Source organism: Euleptes europaea, chromosome 19, assembly GCF_029931775.1.
Source record: "Euleptes europaea isolate rEulEur1 chromosome 19, rEulEur1.hap1, whole genome shotgun sequence".
Classification (NCBI taxonomy): domain Eukaryota; kingdom Metazoa; phylum Chordata; class Lepidosauria; order Squamata; family Sphaerodactylidae; genus Euleptes; species Euleptes europaea.
In genome coordinates, this window is record NC_079330.1 from 7,485,862 (window position 1) to 7,505,880 (window position 20,019).

At 46.6% G+C, this 20,019-nt stretch overlaps 1 protein-coding gene across 1 annotated transcript in view; it reads right to left on the reverse strand.

Annotated features, from left to right (window-relative positions):
- The window catches only part of CFAP74 (cilia and flagella associated protein 74), a 66,179-nt gene that overhangs the window by 31,064 nt on the left and 15,096 nt on the right, over positions 1-20,019 (reverse strand). Inside the window, 10 exon segments of the mRNA XM_056865525.1 lie at positions 644-765; positions 3,560-3,734; positions 5,168-5,341; positions 9,825-9,914; positions 10,745-10,811; positions 13,846-13,964; positions 15,440-15,613; positions 17,727-17,918; positions 18,748-18,955; positions 19,637-19,794. Coding sequence (XP_056721503.1) covers positions 644-765; positions 3,560-3,734; positions 5,168-5,341; positions 9,825-9,914; positions 10,745-10,811; positions 13,846-13,964; positions 15,440-15,613; positions 17,727-17,918; positions 18,748-18,955; positions 19,637-19,794 — 1,479 coding nt within the window.

Consider the following 20,019-nt stretch of genomic DNA (forward strand, 5'->3'; position numbering starts at 1 on the left):
CTTTAAGAGGGGAGTGGACATGTTCATGGAAGATAGGGCTAGCCATGGCGACTAGTCAAAATGGATACTAGTCATGACCCAGACCTATTCTCTCCAGGATCAGAGGAGCATGCCGAATATGAGGTGCTGTGGAACACAGGCAGGGCAATGCTGCTGCAGTCGTCTTGTTTGTGGGTTTCCTAGAGGCACCTGGTTGGCCACTGTGTGAACAGACTGCTGGACTTGATGGGCCTAGGTCTGATCCAGCATGGCTTCTCTTATGTTTTTATGGAGGACGGGGATATCCATGGCTACTAGTCAAAATGGATACTATTCATGATGCATGCCTATTCTCTCCAGTATCAGAGGAGCATGCCTATTATATGAGGTGCTGTGGAACACAGGCAGGATGGTGCTGCTGCAGTTGTCTTGTTTGTGGGCTTCCTAGAGGCACCTGGTTGGCCACTGTGTGAACAGACTGCTGGACTGGATGGGCCTTGGTCTGATCCAGCAGGGCTTTTCTTATGTTCTTATGTACAGCGAAGCCATAGGAAGGAGTGGAGACGTTTTGCTGTTTTAGGATGACAGCTGCCTGTCCCGTGCCCTGATAAGCTTGTAGAAATTCACAGGTTTGCTGCCACCCATCCACCCATCCCTTTAATACCTTGCCCAATGTAATTTCAGCTAGTTCTTCCTGGGGTTGTTGCTCCAGAGGGCTCAGGACCAGAGAGCACAGCGAAGCTTCGTCTGTTACTTCCAGCACAGACCCCAGATCACTCGTCGTTCCTAGAGGGCAGACAAACAAGGACCTGGATTATCACGACCAGGAAGACCCCCGTGCTTGGAGGACTCCTTCTCCGATACACGGTGAACATAACCCACCGCTGGCCTCTGCAAAAATGTTCCAAGGCACGTTCTTCGTCAACGGTCTTCTGTAGAGGAGCCTGACGATGGAAATGGAATCTCTTGGCAATAACAGAGCAATCCATTCCCCGCTGTTCATTTCAGACTGCTGAAAAGCAAGCTTTCGACATTTGCCAGTCAAACAGTCAGTCCCCTCTGAGCAATTCCACACACCTCAGTGCCAAAGGAAGCGCAATTTCTGGACACGATAACGAACTGCTTCCCATACTAGTTATTTAGCACTTATACAGCAGTTTGAATGTTCATGGTAATTCATAATCATCATCTGAGTAATCCTCACAACCCTGGGAGGAAGACAGCATGACCCCCGTACTGCAGTATGTGGGGAGAGAGGGAGCAGAGAGAGAGGCAGTGCCTTTCTTAAGTTCCACCTAGCAAGGTATTGGCATGATTTGAACTAAGGACTTTCCAATTCAAAAGCTTTGCCACTATGCAAAGTGTGGCCCTTTAATCTGGCCCTTTAAAAGCCTATGAGCTTTAGGGCCAGTTGTGCTGATGTTAATACTGTTACTAATAAAATAATGCTGCATTTATAGAGTGCTTTGAGTGCTCCTGTACATTAACGTGTTGTGATCCTCACAACGGCTCTTAAGGTAGGCCAATGTTATTATTTCCCTGCCCCCTTTCATATTAGAATCATAGAGTTGGAAGGGACCACCAGGGTCATCTAGTCCAACCCCCTGCACAATGCAGGAAATTCACAACTACCTCCCCCTCACACACCCCCAGTGACCAGAAGATGCCCAAGATGCCCTCCCTCTCATCATCTGCCTAAGGTCACAGAATCAGCATTGCTGACAGATGGCCATCTAGCCTCTGCTTAAAAACCTCCAGGGGAAGGCGAGCCCACCACCTCCCGAGGAAGCCTGTTCCACCGAGGAACCGCTCTGACTGTTAGAAAATTCTTCCTAATGTCTAGACGGAAACTCTTTCGATTTAATTTCGAGCCGTTGGTTCTGGTCCGGCCTTCTGGGGCAACAGAAAACAACTTGGCAGCCTCCTCTCTGTGACAGCCCTTCAAGTACTTGAAGATGGTTCTCATATCCCCCCTCTCAGTCTTCTCTTCAGGCTTTATATTAGGAAGCCTTCAAATTCCAAATCCATTAACAGGGATTTTGTTTTGCCTTCCTTCCGAAACACTGCAAAACGGCAACTGTATCACAGGCTCTATTTGACGAGAACAGTGGGAAGGCATTTGCATTTCTTCTTCTTGTATATATAATACCAACTAGAATTGCTTTTCTTCCCCCCCCCCAAAAAAAAAATGGTTGAGAGAGAGCGAGCTTTGTGTCATTTTGCTCCAAAAATTACAGGTTGTATAAATAAACGTGTCATGTGGCCTTTCTCTTTTGAGAGGTGGGTGTAAAGACGATGAGAGAAGAATGAGAACAATTCTATAACTTCCAGGTGAAAATCCAGAGAGATCCGGGGGGGGGGGGATTTCTTTCTGAGATAAAGTTGGCATTTTACAATTTGTGTTGATTTTTAGTGAATGTCGTTCGTGGCATATAGTGCTGCAGAACTGTGAAGGCAAGGGAGAGGAAAACATTGGGTGAGTGCGTTGGGAGTTTGGTTGGGTCATTAGGCAGTGCACATCTACAGTACTGCCTTAAATTAGATTTAAATTCAATTAGATTAACAGACATTCCCTTCTCCCCACAGAGCCATATGAGTTCCGTAGGAGCGAGGGCCCTAACTGAGAATTCCCAGCAATAACAAACCACAATTCCCGGGATCCTTTGGGGGAAGCCGCAACAGTTTGTATTGCAAATGGAGTTGGAAATACAGGGAGAATTTGTGGTGGCAGCCCTGCCCATGCGATTTCCGTCCCCCGCCCACATCTTTTGGAGGGTGAGAAACTGAAGAGCCATGGCTTATGATGGACCGAGTACTGGAAAAATTTTATGTCCTGCATACAGCTGCAGCTGTGGGACTGCTCTGTGTGGGGGACTCTTCAACATATGAAGGCAGTGCCCCTAGGAAAGCAAGCATGCCAGCCCAGACCGTATGATGCAAAGCTGCCTCTGGGTGCCTCCAAAAGCATAGGTCAGGGGACCCCTGACATGGCACCCACTGACACCTTTCCTGGCACCCACCAAGTGCTTTTAGAAAGTGGGGGGGGCAGGTGGGGCTCGTCCCCAGCAGGGCTTCTGACTGGCCACTGGATATCTAGAAGAAGAATAAGAGTTGGTTTTTATATGCCTGCTCCTCTGATCCTGGAGAGAATAGGTATGCATCATGACTAGTATCCATTTTAACTAGTACCCATAAATACCCCTTTCCTCCATGAACATGTCCACTCCCCTCTTAAAGCCTTCCAAGTTGGCAGCCATCACCACATTTTGGGGCAGGGAGCTCCACAGTTTAACTATGTGTTGGGTGAAGAAATACTTCCTTTTACCAGTTCTGAATCTCTTATAATCTGACCAAGTGTTGCGTGGCATTTGGGTCCTATGCTGAGTTTGGCTTGCACCACCTGGAAGTTGGCAACCTTAGCAATGGTCCTTTTCTCCAAGATACAGCTGAAATGGGAAACTAATCCCCAGCCCTCTTCACAGAGCTATCCTTCGCATGGTTCTCTGGAGGAAGCCATGCCAGTTAACCAAGGATTAATACAACTTGCATTCACCTTCTCTTTCTTAAAGCAGAACCTTACCTAAATGGCTGGTGGTCGAGAGGACATCAGTTTTCGATCTCTCGGGGAGGCCGATGTGCTGTATAATTTCCTCAGAATGGTGAAAAGAAATGTTATCCTTCTCAACAACGGACTCAGCTAGACCGGTGCTGCTGCCTTTCTCAGTGGAGATTTTGTCCGCCAAACGTCTACAGACCTAATTACGGAACACATATTTTTAACAAACCAAAAACAGCCAAATTCCAACTATTTCAGACATTATCAATGAAACCCAAGGCCGTCAATCTCTACATCCAGTCCCACTGGCTGATTGAAAAGAAATCCATTTTCTATCTTCACAACGCAGAATTTGTAATACTTCATGGATTTTTTAAGGAAGAAGAAAAGTGGCAGGCTCGTTTGGAAGACGTCTGCTGAGCGGCAGAGACGGCCCATGGGAAGAGGTATGACTGCTGGGTGAGGTCCCCAGGAGCATGAGGAGTAGAAGCATGGAGGGAGAATGACAGGAAGGAGTAGTGGTCAAAGGCCAGGGTCGTGCAGGGATGTTCGAAACCCTTCTGAACGATTTCACTAGTCTTAATCAAAACTCGTGGCTTCCATCCAAATTATTGTGATGTTTCACCTGGAAAGAAATCTGTATTCATTTCAAGTATTCCTCAGATAAAACAACCCAGAGTTAATCAAGAGATGAGAGCCAGAGTGGTGTAGTGGTAAGAGCGGCGGACTCTAATCTGGTGAACTGAGTTTGATTCCCAACTCCCCCCGTGAAGCCTCCTGGGTGACCTTGGGCTAGTCACGGTTCTCTCAGAACTCTCACAGCCCCACCTACCTCACAAGGTGCCTATTGTGGGGGTGGGGGGGGAAGGGAAGGCGATTGTAAGTCGCTTTGAGACTCCTTGAAGGTAGAGAAAACCAGGTTATAAAAACCAGCTTTTTTTCTTCTTCTTTGGCTTCCCCCCATCTATCAGCCAATGTCTCCAAGGCAAAGACTCCATATTTGTAAAAATAAATAGAATAAGAAGGAGTTGGTTTTTATATGCCGACTTTCTCTATCACTTAAGGGAGACTCAAACCGGCTTAGAATCACCTTCCCTTCCCCTCCCCACAATAGATACCCTGTGAGGTAGGTGGGGCTGAGAGAGCTCTAAGAGAGGTGTAACTTGCCCAAGGTCACCCAGCTGGCTTCATGTGTAGGAGTGAGGAAACAAAACCGGTTCACCAGATTAGCCTCCGCCGCTCATGTGGAGGAGTGGGGAATCAAACCCGGTTCTCCAGATTAGAGTCCACCGCTCCGAAGCACCACTCTTAACCACCACACCACGCAAGATGCACTTTTTTGGCACAAAGGGTATAGCTGTGCTAATTCTGGATCTGAACAGAAATCTTGTTGTTTTCACAGCGGTTCATAGAACTGGATCTAGAGGTAGGGTTGGGCTTGCCGGGCCCCGCTCTGCCATCCCATGAAGTCTTCCTTAAAAAATCTGACCTGAGGAGGAACCCACAATTTGCTTCTGGTTGGTGCCACGTGGTTCCCTCTGAGAAGGATCGCCTACTGATTATCAGAGGTGATTTTAAAATCTGCCGATCTGTGCTGTTAAGTCCGTCTAATACAGATGTCCTCAGACTAACCGCTCTCTCGAAGGAAGGGGGCGATGTCACTGGGTGCGTGGCGTCTGAACTGGCTGATCTGCGAAGCTGGAATCGTGTCGCCAAGGCCCCACTGTTCGTCAAGGTGATGATCCGTGAAATTGTCTCTCCCACCACATGAGTGCCGAAGTCAATGAGCTCTTTATCGAGCGCCAGCTGTAAGAAGGGGGAGAGAGAACCATAATTATCACTGCCCTGGATAGGCAGCAACTGTCAGTAAAATGAACATCTACCGTTATGAGCACAAGATCTTACCAGCCTTTATGGTCACTTCAGAAGACAATGGCACAGAGTGACCCGCCCAAAGAATACACAGAACCCCTCTGGCACCACTTCTGTGCATGTGTTAGTGGTGTTAAGCATGTGTGTGGCAGGGAGAGAACAAAAGAAAGCAGACTGGAAATAAACAGCCATGCTAGCCAAGGTGGGTTTTACATTTTACATTGCAAAAGACGGGGGACAGTGTGTGTAGGGGAGAAGCATTGGTGTAGAAGGTGGGGGGCTTTTATTTATTTAAAATATTGATAAGCCCACCTTTTTCCTGGCCAAGTCAGGACCCAGGCGCCCCATTCTGCTCCCCACCACAGCTGCTGGGGTGAGCAAGTCGAACTAGGATTCCCAGCAGACACGATGAAAGGGTTGATCTTACACTGCAAGCTCTGGAAGGCATCAGCCTTACAGGATCATCAGGCTCAGCAACTTAGAATCATAGAGTTGGAAGGTACCACCAGGGTCATCTAGTCCAACCCCCTGCATAATGCAGGAAATTAACAACTACCTCCCCCCCTGACTTTCTCTACCACTGAAGGAAGAATCAAACCGGCTTACAATCGCCTTCCCTTCCCCTCCCCTCAACAGACACCCTGTGAGGTAGGTGGGACTGAGAGAGCTGTGACTAGCCCAAGGTCACCCAGCTGGCTCCATGTGTAGGAGCAGGGAAACAAACCCAGTTCACCAGATTAGCGTCCGCCACTCATGTGGAGGAGTGGGGAATCGAACCCGGTTCTCCATATTAGAGTCCACCACTCCAAACCACTGCTCTTAACCACTACACCACACTTTTTCTGGCTCCCCAAACCCACCAATGCTTGAATCTTACTTTGGCGAAGCACTTTGCAAGTCAGGATCATTAACTATTTTCATGAATTTATCTATTTTGATGTTTGGATGTGTTTTGTTGTACTGCTAAGTTTGACATTTAATGACAAATAAGAGATCTAACTAACTGATTTATTAAGCAATTTACTTCCTGGCCAATTTGCTGCCAAGTTAGGGGGCCACGTTTCTAAATTTGACGATGTGCATTGCTATGGAAAGCCAGCGAGAAGCTATTCTCGGTGACTCTTGAGAATGTGTCACGGTTGATTTGACAGTAACGGAACAACAACGATGTGAAGAAACATCTTTGGTATGGAAAGGAAGCCCCAACAAACCAAAGACAGCTCTCAAACAGAAATCTCCCCAACAGTCCCATCCGGTCTGCAGTATGTTTATGCTAATGTAGTGGGATGGTGGATCCGAAATGTTCAGTGGAATAACTTATCCCTTGTCAAGCTGGGGACAGGGACAAGAAAAGGCTTTTCAGTGGGTCAGAAGTGAAGCACATCAGCGGCAAGGAATACAGGCCAATAGATTTCGTTGCACAAACCAGTGAATAAGCCTTTCTTTTTTTCCCTTCTTTTTTTTTTTTGCTGTTAAGTCACATCTGACTTACAGTGACCCCTGGTAGGGTTTTCAAGGCATGAGACCTTCAGAGATGATTTGCCATTGCCTGCCTCTGCGTAGCAACCCTGGCGTTCCTTGGAGGTCTCCCATCCAAATACTTGCCGGGGTCGAGGTTCAGAGTGTGTGACCGGCCCAAGGTCACGCAGCAAGTTTCCATGGCAGGGTGGGGATTCGAACCTGGGCACATGCACACATAAATAATTAAAAACTGATTAAAAACATACAAGAAGAAGGACATGCCAGATGAAGCTGAAACATCTTCACCCACTGTCGGAAGACAACGATCAAGGGGGATAGGCGAAGCTTCCTGGGCATTCCATAGTTTTGGTGTTGTGACTGAGAAGGCCCTTTCTCAGGCTGCCACCCACCTAGCCTCAAGATGGCAGGGGCCCTGACGATAATCATAATGGTCAGGCAGGTTCTTAGGAAAGGAAAAGGTCCTTAAGGTGTGCAGAACCCAGGCCATACAGGGCTTTCATACTAGCACCCTGAATTGAGCTCAGAAGCAGACTGAAAGCCAGTGCAGATGGAACAAGACTGGAGTGATATGGTCCCTCCCTACAACTCCCTCCAGACAGCATTCTTGCTGCAGCATTGAGAGCCAGCGTGGTGTAGTGGTTAAGGGCGGTGGTTTGGAGAGGTGGGCTCTGATCTGGAGAACTGGGTTTGATTCCCCACTCCTCCACATGAGCGGCGGAGGCTAATCTGGTGAACTGGATTTGTTTCCCCACTCCTACACACAAAGCCAGCTGGGTGGCCTTGGGCAAGTCACACTCTCTCAGCCACATCTACCTCACAGGGTATCTATTGTGGGGAGGGGAAGGGAAGGTGATTGTAAGCCGGTTTGATTCTCCCTTAAGTGGAAGAGAAAGTCGGCATATAAAAACTAACTCTTCTTCTTCTGGAATCAACTATAGTTTCCAGACACTCTTCAAGGGCTGCCCCACATACCGCACATTGCAGTAATCCAATCTAGATGATATCAGGGGATATACCATGATGGCAAGAACTTCCCTACTTAGGAAAGGCCACAGCTAGTTCATCAGCCAAAGCGTCCCTGGACACCTGTTTATCCAACAAGAGGACCAGGTCCAGGAACACCCCCAGACTGTGAACCTGCTCTTTTAGGGGGAGCATAACCCCGTCCAGCACAGGAGACACCTCATATCCCGGGTCAGTCCTTCCAACCACCAGTTAGCACCCCCATCTTGTCATGATGAACTTGACTGGCCCTCACCCATCCAAAAACTGTGTCCAGGCATCAGTTCGAGATCTGCTGGAAGCATGACATCGAGCTGAGCATCATCTGCACGCAGCCCAAATCTCCACATGATGTTACCCAGCTGTTTCATATAGATACTGTCCTGGTAAATACTGTCATGTAGTTACTGTCCTTGATGGAACTGTGTATCTAGTAGCTTAACAAATGAATGCACTGTAGCTCCTTCTTTTAATATCTGGCTTGAAAAAAATCTCTGAAGGCTGAAAACCACGGATAAACAAAAAACGGTTCATAAACTTTTACTGTCAACTGCCGAAGAAATTAATATGATGTTCTTCCCCCAATTGCACTGCTAATTTTAGGCACAATTCTCTGAATGCACTGTCGTCAAGCGTTACACTCAAGCACGCTATTAAATGGAACCACCTACATGCCTTTTCGTAGGACTGGTGTTTGGAAGTCTTTAAAAGAAATAACTGAAACAGTACTGAGGATCTAATCGCAAGAGAACCATCCTGTATTCTCGGGCCGCAACATGGCCTCGGAACCAGGATTACGCCACATGACGCAATCCCTTCGAGATGCTTTGTTTTATGGTCCGCCCAAGCCCCGCACCCAGAGCCAGGTGAGGATCCTTCTACACGCTGGAAGTTTGGGGAGGCAAGGCACCCAGAGGGAAGCCCAGAGACCATCAGGAGTAAGCTCTAGACCCAGAGTCAGTCGAACTGGAGGACTCGATTAATCCCAGCTGGACTTGTCCACCTCTGGACTTCCAGTGGGACCAAGAACAAAGACAACAATCAGCCTGAGATAAACCTGAGCCCAGAAGATGCAGTGTTCACCTAGAAGTGCAAGGCATCCTATTTCAGAGCCCTACAGGGCCGAAGGGGAGAGCCAGCATGGTGTAGTGGTTAAGGCGTCGGACTAGGGTCTGGGAAACCCAGATTTGCATCACCACTCTGCCATGGAAACTTCCCAGGTGACCTTGGGCCAATCAAGCACTCTCAGACTCGACCCTGGCAAGTATTTGGATGGGAGACCCCCCCACCCCAGGAACACCAGCGTCATGATGCAGAGGCAGGCAATGGCAAACCACCCCTGAACATCTTTTGCCTTGAAAACCCTATGGGGTTGCCGTAAGTCAGTTGTGACTTGATAGCAAAAAACAACCACAACCAACAACAAGGTAGAAGATAACTTCATCTGGATCAGGGCTCTGTTAGTGTGTCAGTAAGGATTGGGCAATCTGGAAGAGTGCAGCCAACCTCATTTTCTGCCATGGGGTAACTGGTGCAACATTCTAACAGACCAAGTGGCCGGCTTTCTAGTGTCCACATTGCCGGGACACCCCCTGGCAGTTCAGACCTCAGTTTCCAGGCCACAAACACTTGCCAAGTTTGCTAGTGCTGCTGGACAGCTCCTTCCCTGCTGGGCATTTGAGCAGCCGGGCCATGAGTCTTGGCCACCCTTTGCGGGCTGAAGGGAATAACCAGGAACAGGACACAACGTGCCAATTCACCCAAGCATGGCATCTCTCAATTTCTTGTTCCTTGATTCGTTAGCAATTGTCGACTCACAGATTGACCACAAAAAAAGGTGAGCAGCTTCTCCCACTTCAAACAAACATTCCATTTCTGTGGCCTGACACAGAGTTGCCTCACCCAAGGGCTCGAGGGTCAGAACAAGACTTACCACACATTTCTTGGTTGAACATTTTAACGGGATTGAAAAGGAGCCAATCTGAGATAAAAAAGTTACTTCTCCTTCGAGATCTTCATTTATCTAAAAGGTGAGGAAAGCAGCTGTGAAGAATTTGTTGTGACTTTGTTCACAAGTTAATTTAATTTTCACTTATATCCCACCTCCATCATGAAAGTTAAGATGGTGTACTTAGGGTTCTCAGGAAAGGTATCAGATGGGGCTGACCTGATCAGGACCTGGTCAGATTAAGCAAGGTCACTGTATTAAGTGCCTTCAAACCACACACTGGGGTTATGACGCATATGCCAAAGTCATAAATCCCTAGCATTGGGAGGCCTTGGGCCAGTAACATAGTCTCAGCCTAATCTACCTCACAGGGTTGTTGTAAGGATATAATGGAGGAGAGGGGGGAAATGTAAGTTGCTCTGGGTCCTTACTGGGGAGGAAGCTGGAGTATAATTGAAGCAAATAAACAGAGCTATACCCTTCTGAGTCCATTGACTTCAACAGATGCAGAGGTCAAGCCAGACACACCATCCACGTGAAAGCTGCCCTGGGATAACACGGAGCAAGGTGCCTGGGCCCTGCTGCCCACCTTCTTGGTTCAAGACTCACTTGGCATGGAGCCACCCTCCCGTTAACTTCAAATAAACATGGGTACACCGCCACATCCAGATGAGCATCACTCCGCAGTAATTGTCTATACCAGGCCTTTGTTGGGGACACGATTTTTCTCTCGTTTCGACAAGGAATACTTTGCGATATTGGTTCAATTGTGGGTGCTGTTATGCAATGCAGCAGTGACTCTCCACTGATAAGCATATCTTGACTTTTTATCCCTTGCCCACTTAATTCTTTTTTTTTTTGCTGTCGTAAAAATTCTGCAAACGCCGTTTCCATATCACCCTTACCATTGGTTTAAAGGTCACTCCGACTTCGCAGGACATTCCGGCAGACATGGGGCCGGGAGGGTCAAAGCTACAATGGGAATTAAAGAACAGAATTCAGTCACTGTTTGAAAGTTCATTTCTTGCAATCTTATAACAGCAGCACTTTTAAACATTTTAATAAGACCGTCAACAAGAACTTGATTTGATCCATTATCTGCCTTTTAACTGATTGATTGCCCTGTGAATTTAAATATATGCATATGAAATGTTCATTTGTTATTATTTATTATTTCCCTGCATTCTGATTTTTGACAGTTAGCTCCAAAGTTCAGATCGCTATGCATTCCTGGCTTTAGAAAACTGATAATTTCCCACCAAACTAACAGGACTGTTATGATTATTTTTAGACTCGCTAAGCGTATATAGCCTCATGCCTTGTGCTTGGGGACTAGCAATGCAGAAAAATCCCTCACCAAGACTTTTAAAGGAAAGCAAGAACATTTTTTTAAAAGCCAAGTTGTCATTTGATTTACTGCATAATTTCCGAACTGCTTGGCTAAAGCCGGGTTGGATGTAATAAGCTGTTAATTTACAGCTTTCATCTTGAGATAAGAGAGCATTAGAAAACCAGAGTCCAATCCACACAGATCTGTTCTTAACATGAGCCACCACCGGCTGCAAATCTACTACAACTTGTAATCTTCTCGGGGAAAGGACTCAGAGTCAAGGAAGTGGGCCATGCGCTTGGTTAATACGCATGGCGACAGAATAAATTTGCATGTGAACCATCTGCATTAACTAAGCCAAGGCTATTTTGCACCTATGCCACATTTTGAACTCAAGCACAGATACCCACACATACACCAAAAGAACCAAACGGGAGTTGGGAAGATTGTATTAAAAAAAGACCTTGCCCACCACACATATCTTGGTGTATCTACCCAGGAGGGATGTTTTTCGATCACTCATCCTTGCCGTTTTGACCTGAAAAATCCCCATTTCAGTTTTGCTTCTCTCCTGTGCAAGCTGGAACTGCAAAACTATGTTTTCATGCTCTGCTCTTCCCTTAAACGTGAATGGTTTTCCTATTGTTATTTGCGTATTAATTTATCAATGTTACATGTACAGGTAATGTATAATGCATGTAATAAACACTGTATATGCATACGTAATATGAACGAATGTACAAAACCAACAGTGCAAAGTACAGAACTGGCACAGCTGATAAAAATATAAACAAATAAAACAAAAGAAGGACATTTTTGCTCATTCCTAGTGAGTGGAAGGCAAATCGTGGTCCATCACTGGGACATTGGTCAGTTCTTAGTGGACCTCCTGTCACCTGGAGGGTCCTGGGATTATTGGGAAAAATGCTGTACTCGGTAGGCTTGGGTCTGGTCTAGTAAGGCATTTCTTACATTCCTAACGAACAGTGTATACTCATTTAAAACAGGTTAGTTATACCTTACACTTCAAAATGTGTAAGGTATAACTAACCTGTTTTAAATGAGCATACACTGTTTGTGTAAGGATGTGTCACTGGCCACCAAGACTAGATTAATTCATGCCATCGTATTCCCTATTACTATGTATGGGTGTGAAAGCTGGACAGTGGAGAAAGCAGATAGGAAGAAAATACATTCCTTTGAAATGTGGTATTGGAGGAGAGTGTTACGGATTCCGTGGACTGCCAAAAAAACAAATCAGTGGGTCAAATCAAGCCTGAACTGACCCTAGAAGCTAAAATGACTAAACTGAGGCTATCGTATTTTGGTCAGGTCATGAGACGACAAGAGTCACTAGAAAAGAAAGTCATGCTAGGAAAAGTGGAGGGCAGCAGGAAAAGAGGAAGACCCAACAAGAGATAGATTGACTCAATAAAGGAAGCCACAGCCTTCAGATTGCAAGATCTGAGCAAGGCTGTCAAAGATATGACATTTTGGAGGACTTTCATTCATAGGGTCGCCATGAGTCGGAAGCGACTTGACGGCACTTAACACACACACAACAGTTATACCTTAAACTCTTAAGAGATCCTAAGCATGCATTCTTGCTTTGTAATTTTATTTTATTCAATTTATACCCCATCCTTTCCCATCCCAAGACCGGCTCAGGGCACCTTCCAACAATATGTGCATACCATATGTTAAAAACATCAATTTAAAATACAGTTTACAACCCATGCAGCAGATTCAAATGGCTGTCCAACTTATACCTACTACCATGAAAAATCTACATTATAATTACAATGATGAGGACCCCATCATAGATTGTAAGCAGAAAGTCCAAGATAGCAAATTAAAGCGAAGCAAAGGAGAGGGAGAAAGGGGGGGGCAATTTATTGATGGAACTGTCGCTGCCGCCACCATAGGCCTGGCGGAATATCTCTGTCTTACAGGCCCTGCGGAACTGAGCTAAATCTTGCAGGGCCCCGGTCTCACTCATCAACGGACCATAAGGATTCTAGTAAAGGATTCAACCTGCAGTCTTCCCATTTAGTGAAAGGTGTTTCCTTTTTTAAACCCCCCCACAATGTTTTTCCTGCAACTCATTTTGTTCTGGGTTCAATTGAAGGTACTGGTGGGACCAAGCACTTATCCTGTCATGACCAACAGGAGGTGCTCCGTTAAGCTAACTACATGTGTGCTAAGAAAGAACTGTAAGGGCACACCGGGAGGCTTCCAGGCAGCACTACTTCCACTTTGGAATTGGCTTCCACTGGAGGCTTCCATGTCTCACTCAGGAACAAGGTCATTCAAACCAGCGTCTGGTGCGCAGCCACAGAGGGAGCCTTCCTCCAGGCTAAGGAGCCTTTCCCTGGCAGAAAAACCCCTTAATTAGAGGAAGGGACCATAGGCCAGAGCGGAGAAGTAGGATTCAGGCCAAAGAGAATTAACCAATGTCCCCGGGTGACTTGCACTGCAAGCTGGGAAGAGGGCACCTACTGAGTGTGTTGAAGAGATGAGATTTCATCTGTCAGCCTCCTGGGCTGTGCATTCCTTGAGCTAGTACACTGTACCAGCTCCAGGCCTAAAACTAATTATAAACCCCACCACTTCCCCTAGCCTTATTCCCTCCCCCCACCCCCGGGCAGAGACCAAGTTACTGCTGTGCGCACTTACTGAACAGTGAAAAAGTCCTTGAGGTGTTCACTAACTCCCACCAGCTTGCAGTAGTTAATGCTATAGAAGGCGTTGATCAAAATCATCTTCTTTTTATAAGTTTTGCCGACGTCAAAGTCCTGGAAACAATCGAACATACATTATTTAAGCTGCAGCGCAGCTAGGGAATTAGGAGTCGCTGTGGAGCCCCTGGCAGTGAGCAACAGACCAGCCCTAAAGTGACTGCGAGGTGGAAGGGTTTGAGGCAGTTGGCTAAGTGCAGCAAGAGCCAGCAGGAGGGCCAAGGGAAGGATGTGTCGAGGAAATGAGGCCAAGGAATGCTACAGAACGGCCATGCCTTTAATCTAGGTGCAAACGCTAATTAAAAGATGAACTTAATGGTCAGACTCGATGTGATGCTGGCGATCCATGAGCACTCTCCTGTCTTATTAAACTTTTTTGTAGCAGGTGTGGGGAAGCCTGAGTCAGATCAGGAGCACAGCATCGTAGAGGGAGGGGAACAAACCTTTTCTCCACCATCACTGCTTCTCCAATTTTATTTATTTATTTAATGTACAGCCCGCCTTTCTTGCTGATAAATATTAAGAAAGGCCCTGCTGGATCAGACCCAAGTCCATCAAGTCCAGCAGTCTGTTCACACAGTGGCCAACCAGGTGCTTCTAGGAAGCCCCCAAACAAGACGACTGCAGCAGCATTGTCCTGCCTGTGTTTCACAGCACCTAATATAATGGGCACCTAATATAATCCTTTGATCCTGGAGAGAATAGGTATGTGTCATGACTGTGTGTGTGTGTTAAGTGATGTCAAGTCGTTTCCGACTCATGGCGACCCTATGAATCAATGTCCTCCAAAATGTCCTGTCTTTGACAGCCTTGTTCAGGTCTTGCAAACTGAGGGCTGAGACTTCCTTTATTGAGTCAATCCATCTCTTGTTGGGTCTTCCTCTTTTCCTGCTGCCCTTCCTCTTTTTCTGCTGTATCATGACTTGTATCCATTTTTACTAGTAGCCACGAATAGCCATCTCCTCCATGAACGTGTCCACTCCCCTCTTAAAGCCTTCCAAGTTGGCAGCCATTACCACATCCTGGGGCAGGGAGTTCCACAGTCAAAATGGATTACAGGATAAAGCTGTGCAACCAGACGGGATAAGGCATGTGAATTTCCCAACCCCGTTCTCAGAACAATTTGCAGCGACAGGGAAAAGATACAGGTACAGGAGGTGGGGAGAGGAGCAATTTCTATTCCGGAAAAGAGCAACGTCACAAGAACTATTTGTATCAGGAAAGGGGAGCAGGGGAAAGGTTTAACCCCCTTCCCAGAAATTATAGTTTTGGTCCAATTTGGGATCTCTGCAGCTACTATCCAGTCATGGATCTCTAATGCCTTACCTAGTTCGACCATAAGTTCTCTCGTGAAAATGTACTTGGCCTACATCAGGAATCAAGGTGAGCCTGTTCAAGTCCCCGCACATTTTACGGGAGTGAATGAAGGTCCCCAGAAATCAATACACTTTTCCTTTAAGCAGCGGCAGTATTCAAGCCTGGTTTTTAATAGGAGCTAATCAAATTTCCTTTCTGTAAAAAGGTGCACCAACCTTGAAGTGAATAAGGCTTGGCTTGCTGTAGAAAGGGCACCCCTTAAATTCACGCCCAGAGACTCGGTGTTTGTGAATGATTCCGCTGTGCAGCTTCTCCAAGTTTTGAGCAAAGATATCCTTCTCCAGTTTACTGGCACCCAAAGGTTTGGAATCCGTTCTGCTATCTGGCACCTGCACAGAATGAGAGCATAATGAAGGGCCAGGATATGTGCGAGCGTGATATGGTGAGGCTATTTTGGGGAGCTGGAAAGCTTCAATCTAGATATTTATTTTTCAAGTCAAAGCTGCTTTGGATAACCTTTCAGGGCACTCGATATGGTCATGCGAACGAGGCGACAGATGGAAATGGCAGAACACGCACATGGTTTGTAATCATATGCAAATTTATATCAAAGCATCCACCGTACAACTCAAAACCACTCATTTATGAGCCAACTTAAACATTTTGAGGAGGGCCTATTATCAGGTGTCTCAATGTCTTCAATGATAAAAAGCACCCAGTTAGAGTGGTTCCTAAGCGGAGCAGCCTTCCGCAGGAGGTGGTAAGCTCTCCTTCCCTGGAGGTTTTAACGAAGAGGTTAGATGGCCATCTGTCAGCAATGCTGATTCTATGACCTTAAGCAGATGATGAGAGGGAAGGCATCTTCTGGGCATGGTCACTGGGTGTGTGTAGGGGGGGGAGGTAGGGAAGCTAAGCAGTGGGGTGGAGGAAATGGTGGTTAGCTTTTTCTCCTTCACCATTTCCCCAACAGAAATCACTCCACCCCCTACCTGAGCTAGCAGCAGCAAGTACAATTTCTATGGGGGGAAATCAAGGGAAGGGTGAATCCCTCCTGCCCAATGACATGGCCTTGACCCACCCACCCCCAGCTCGGGTTGCCAGCTCCAGGTTGGGAAACACTTGGAGATTTTGGGTGTGGGCCTGGGGAGGGGAGGAACTTCAATGGGGTATAATGCCATAGAGTCCAACTTCCAAAGCAGCCATTTCCTCCAGGTGAACTGATCTGTCGCCTGGAGATCAGTTATAATAGCGGGAGATCCCCAGCCACCACCTGGAGGATGCTGACCCTACCCCCAGCTGCTTTTAACATTCAAGAAATCATTGGGTGATCCGATAACAAACCTCCATGGCATACATTGTTTAACCTTAAAATTATCTTTAGTCAGGTGACGGCCCTTGCTTCACCTCCAGGACTTCTAGAAAGATTACTACTCCTTGCCCTGAATTTGTTTCCTTTTCTGCCCAGCCACTTCCCCAATCTGCACGTGACTTGGGAGAATAAGAACACAAAGGTTCCTGGCTATGGAACAAAACAGAAGTTTCCACTTTCCGAATGTACATTATTTATTTGTGATCTGAGCCTTTAGGTATTGCACAGTGACGATAGTCAGGAGGCACTTTGCCGTCTCCAACCTTGGGTGGAAAAGGATTTCTTTTTTCCACTTGAAATCACCTTCATCACCCACTCAGCAAAATGTCATGTTCGGTTGTAACACTCAAGCAAGCCGGCAAACATGAAGTGATATGTGTCTTTGCAAATATCTGAACAAAGACTTAAGCTGGCTAATTCTTCCCGTAGTTAAACGCTTTTGAGAACAGCGTCAGTCTTCAGCCCGTTTGACTGACAGGGTTATAATGAGAGTTCCCATCCTAAGCAGAACAGAAAGAGAGCAGGGATGTTCCCCAAGTTCTCCTGGCCCAAATTACTCCCCCCTACTCCTGATTCTGGAGGTTGACGACTTGGCCTGGCTTCCAGAGTGAAACCGATGCATAAAGGAATTCTCTGTTCGTTTGATTATTTCCAAACTTTTATACAGAATGCGGTACGTGCTGCATACACTGACTGACAAAACACTGCAAACCATAAATCTTGATGTGTTTTTATGCATAGCTGTATCAACATACCTTTTTACGGTGTTTTACCACTGCACAGAAGTGCATGTGCTCCTTTGTGAAAACACTGTACAGAACGAACTTTGATGCTGTCACATACATTTTTGTGCTTATTCAGAATGTTTTAAAGCCACCTTGCCACCCAACTCAGGGTCCCAAAGGTAGTGAATAATAAAAACATTAAAACAAGCTCAGTTTTCCTTGGAGTTCTCTCTTCCAAGTTCTGACCCTGCTTAGCTTCCGCGATCTGACAAGATCAGGCTATACCATGCCGCCTTCCCTGCCTCTGCATGACGAGGAATCCCCATAAAATGGGAAGGGATTCCATCCCTTGCTTAATTAACATGGGAATCAACAAAAGTGAAAATCAAGACGGATGGAAGTTTTAACCTTGGATATGTCGTACTCTTGATCCCAAAGACCTGTAAACTCTGGTTCGGCTAAAGTCTCCCTCAAGTCTTCCTCCTTTCCTTCATCTTTGCGTTCAGGTGACATCTCTTGGGTTACTTTCCAAGTAGACTCGCTCCGAACACCAGCTAGGTCATCTGGAGAAGAAGGCGGCGAAGGCGTGCGACAGGATTTCTACAGCAAGACAAAAAAGCCCAGTGTCAAACAGACTGCCCCAATGGTGGCCATTCTGAAACAGTAATTAAAATTTCATTAACAATGAGGTATAGGACTGTTAATAAGGCTAACTACATGACAGCGGTGTGGGACGACACATTGTGATAACAGCAAAAATGGATAGGATGCTTGGAAGACTACACGAGGGATAGGAAGGTATGCATTGCTAAGCACTCCAGGCCTCACATCAGGAGCCCAGCTGGCCTGGCATCGCTAGCATTGCCAACCTCCAGGTAAGGCCTGGAACTCTCCCGCTAGCCAGCATGGTTTGGAGGGGTGGACTCTGATATGGAGAACCAGGTTTGATTCCCCGCTCCTCCACATGAAGCCAACTGGGTGACCTTGGGCAAGTCACACTCTTTCAGCCCCACCTACTTCACAGGGTGTCTGTTATAGGGAGGGGAAGGGAAGGTGATTGTAAGCCAGTTTGATTCTTCCTTAAGTGGCAGAGAAAGTCGGCATATAAAAACCAACTCCTACTCCTCCTCTTATTCTGTTAGAATTGATCTCCAGGCAATAGAGATCAGTTTCCCTGGAGAAAATAGCTGCTTGGATGGTGGGCTTTGTGGAGTACCCTGCTGAAATTCCTCCCCTCCCCAAACTCCACCCTCTCTAGGCTCCACCCCTCAACATCTCCAGGTCTTTCCCCACCCACATCTGACAACCACAGGCATCGTTTCCCTGTTCCCTACACCACCCAAAACTGCAGCTGTTTAATGTCAGGATACAGAGGCCATTAACTGACCAGTTCTTAAAAGCCAGCTACCTCCCAGTGCTGATGACTCACCTGAGTAGGAATTGCATCCGGTTTGGCACATTTGTTCTCTATATACCGCCATGTTTTTCTACGCCACATTACAGAATCAGAGAGCTTCCCCTGGTTTTTGTGTCTCCGTGGGCGTGACTGCTTCCTCACTTTCTCCAGCTGAGCTTCTTCTCTCAAAATCCGAGCTACGATTTCAATTTTCCTCTCTTTCTGCTGTTCCAAAATTTCCCTGCATTTAAAGTAAGTGACATGCAAGCTCTGAGATCGATCAATACTGCCGGAGCAAGGGATGCTACCAAGCAAGACTGCTTGGAGCGGCCTCGCTGGTCCAAGGATCCAGTCCAAATGACAGCAGCTCTCCAGACTCTCAGGCAGAGAAGGGTCTTCTCCAGCCCTGCCGTCAGAGATCCTTTTTTCGCTGACATTGCGAAATTAAAGCTAAGCTCTTTCCCTTGCAAAGCCACGCGCTCAACCACTGTGAGGTGGTCTCTATGGTACAGGGTCAGTGCAGTGTAGCTGTTGGACTAGGACAAAAGTCAGGACAAATTCAGAAAGGACCTGCCCATGCTCTTCTGGTTCTATCAATTCTCTAGCACACGTGCTCCTGGAGAGCCATTTTTATGAGGCTCTATGATCAAGTTACACTATTCCTCTTCTAACAGATCAGACTAGTACCTCTGTGTCTGAGTTAATACCCTCTTTATAACGTGACAGCAATCCTAAGGTTACATTGGCAGTGGCAAAATTTATCTCAGCCCTTATATCGCTCAAACAATATATTTAGAATTATGCTGCTCAAGGCTTATGAGTCAAGAAGCTTCTAAGGGAGAAAGGAAAGGAAACGTCAGGCCAACACACAGTCAATCGATCCATCAATAGAATGCCTCATATAAATGGAGGGCAAACTTACTTCTTCTGTCGCTCAAACTCTTCCTGTCGCTTATGGAGCAAAAACTCCCACTTGACATTGAGGCCCTCGGCCTGGATGGCCTCCTTCATCTTCTGATCTTGCTCTTTGGCTTCCATCGCATGGGCTTTGTCTTGGGCCTGGAGGGTTCGGAGATTTTCCTACATGATAACAACAATAAGAAGCCAGAATTTATTGGTTGGGAAAAAATCGGAATGGAATCTGGCAGCTTATTCTGAGGGTGTAACTACGCTGAAGACTTATAACAGGTTGAAATGGACACTCTCTCTTCAGAGAGAAACAGAAGGAAGGATAAACTGTTTTCTCAAAAAGCAGAATAAGCAGAGGGACCCGCATTGGCACAGTTTAACTTTATTCATGGATGG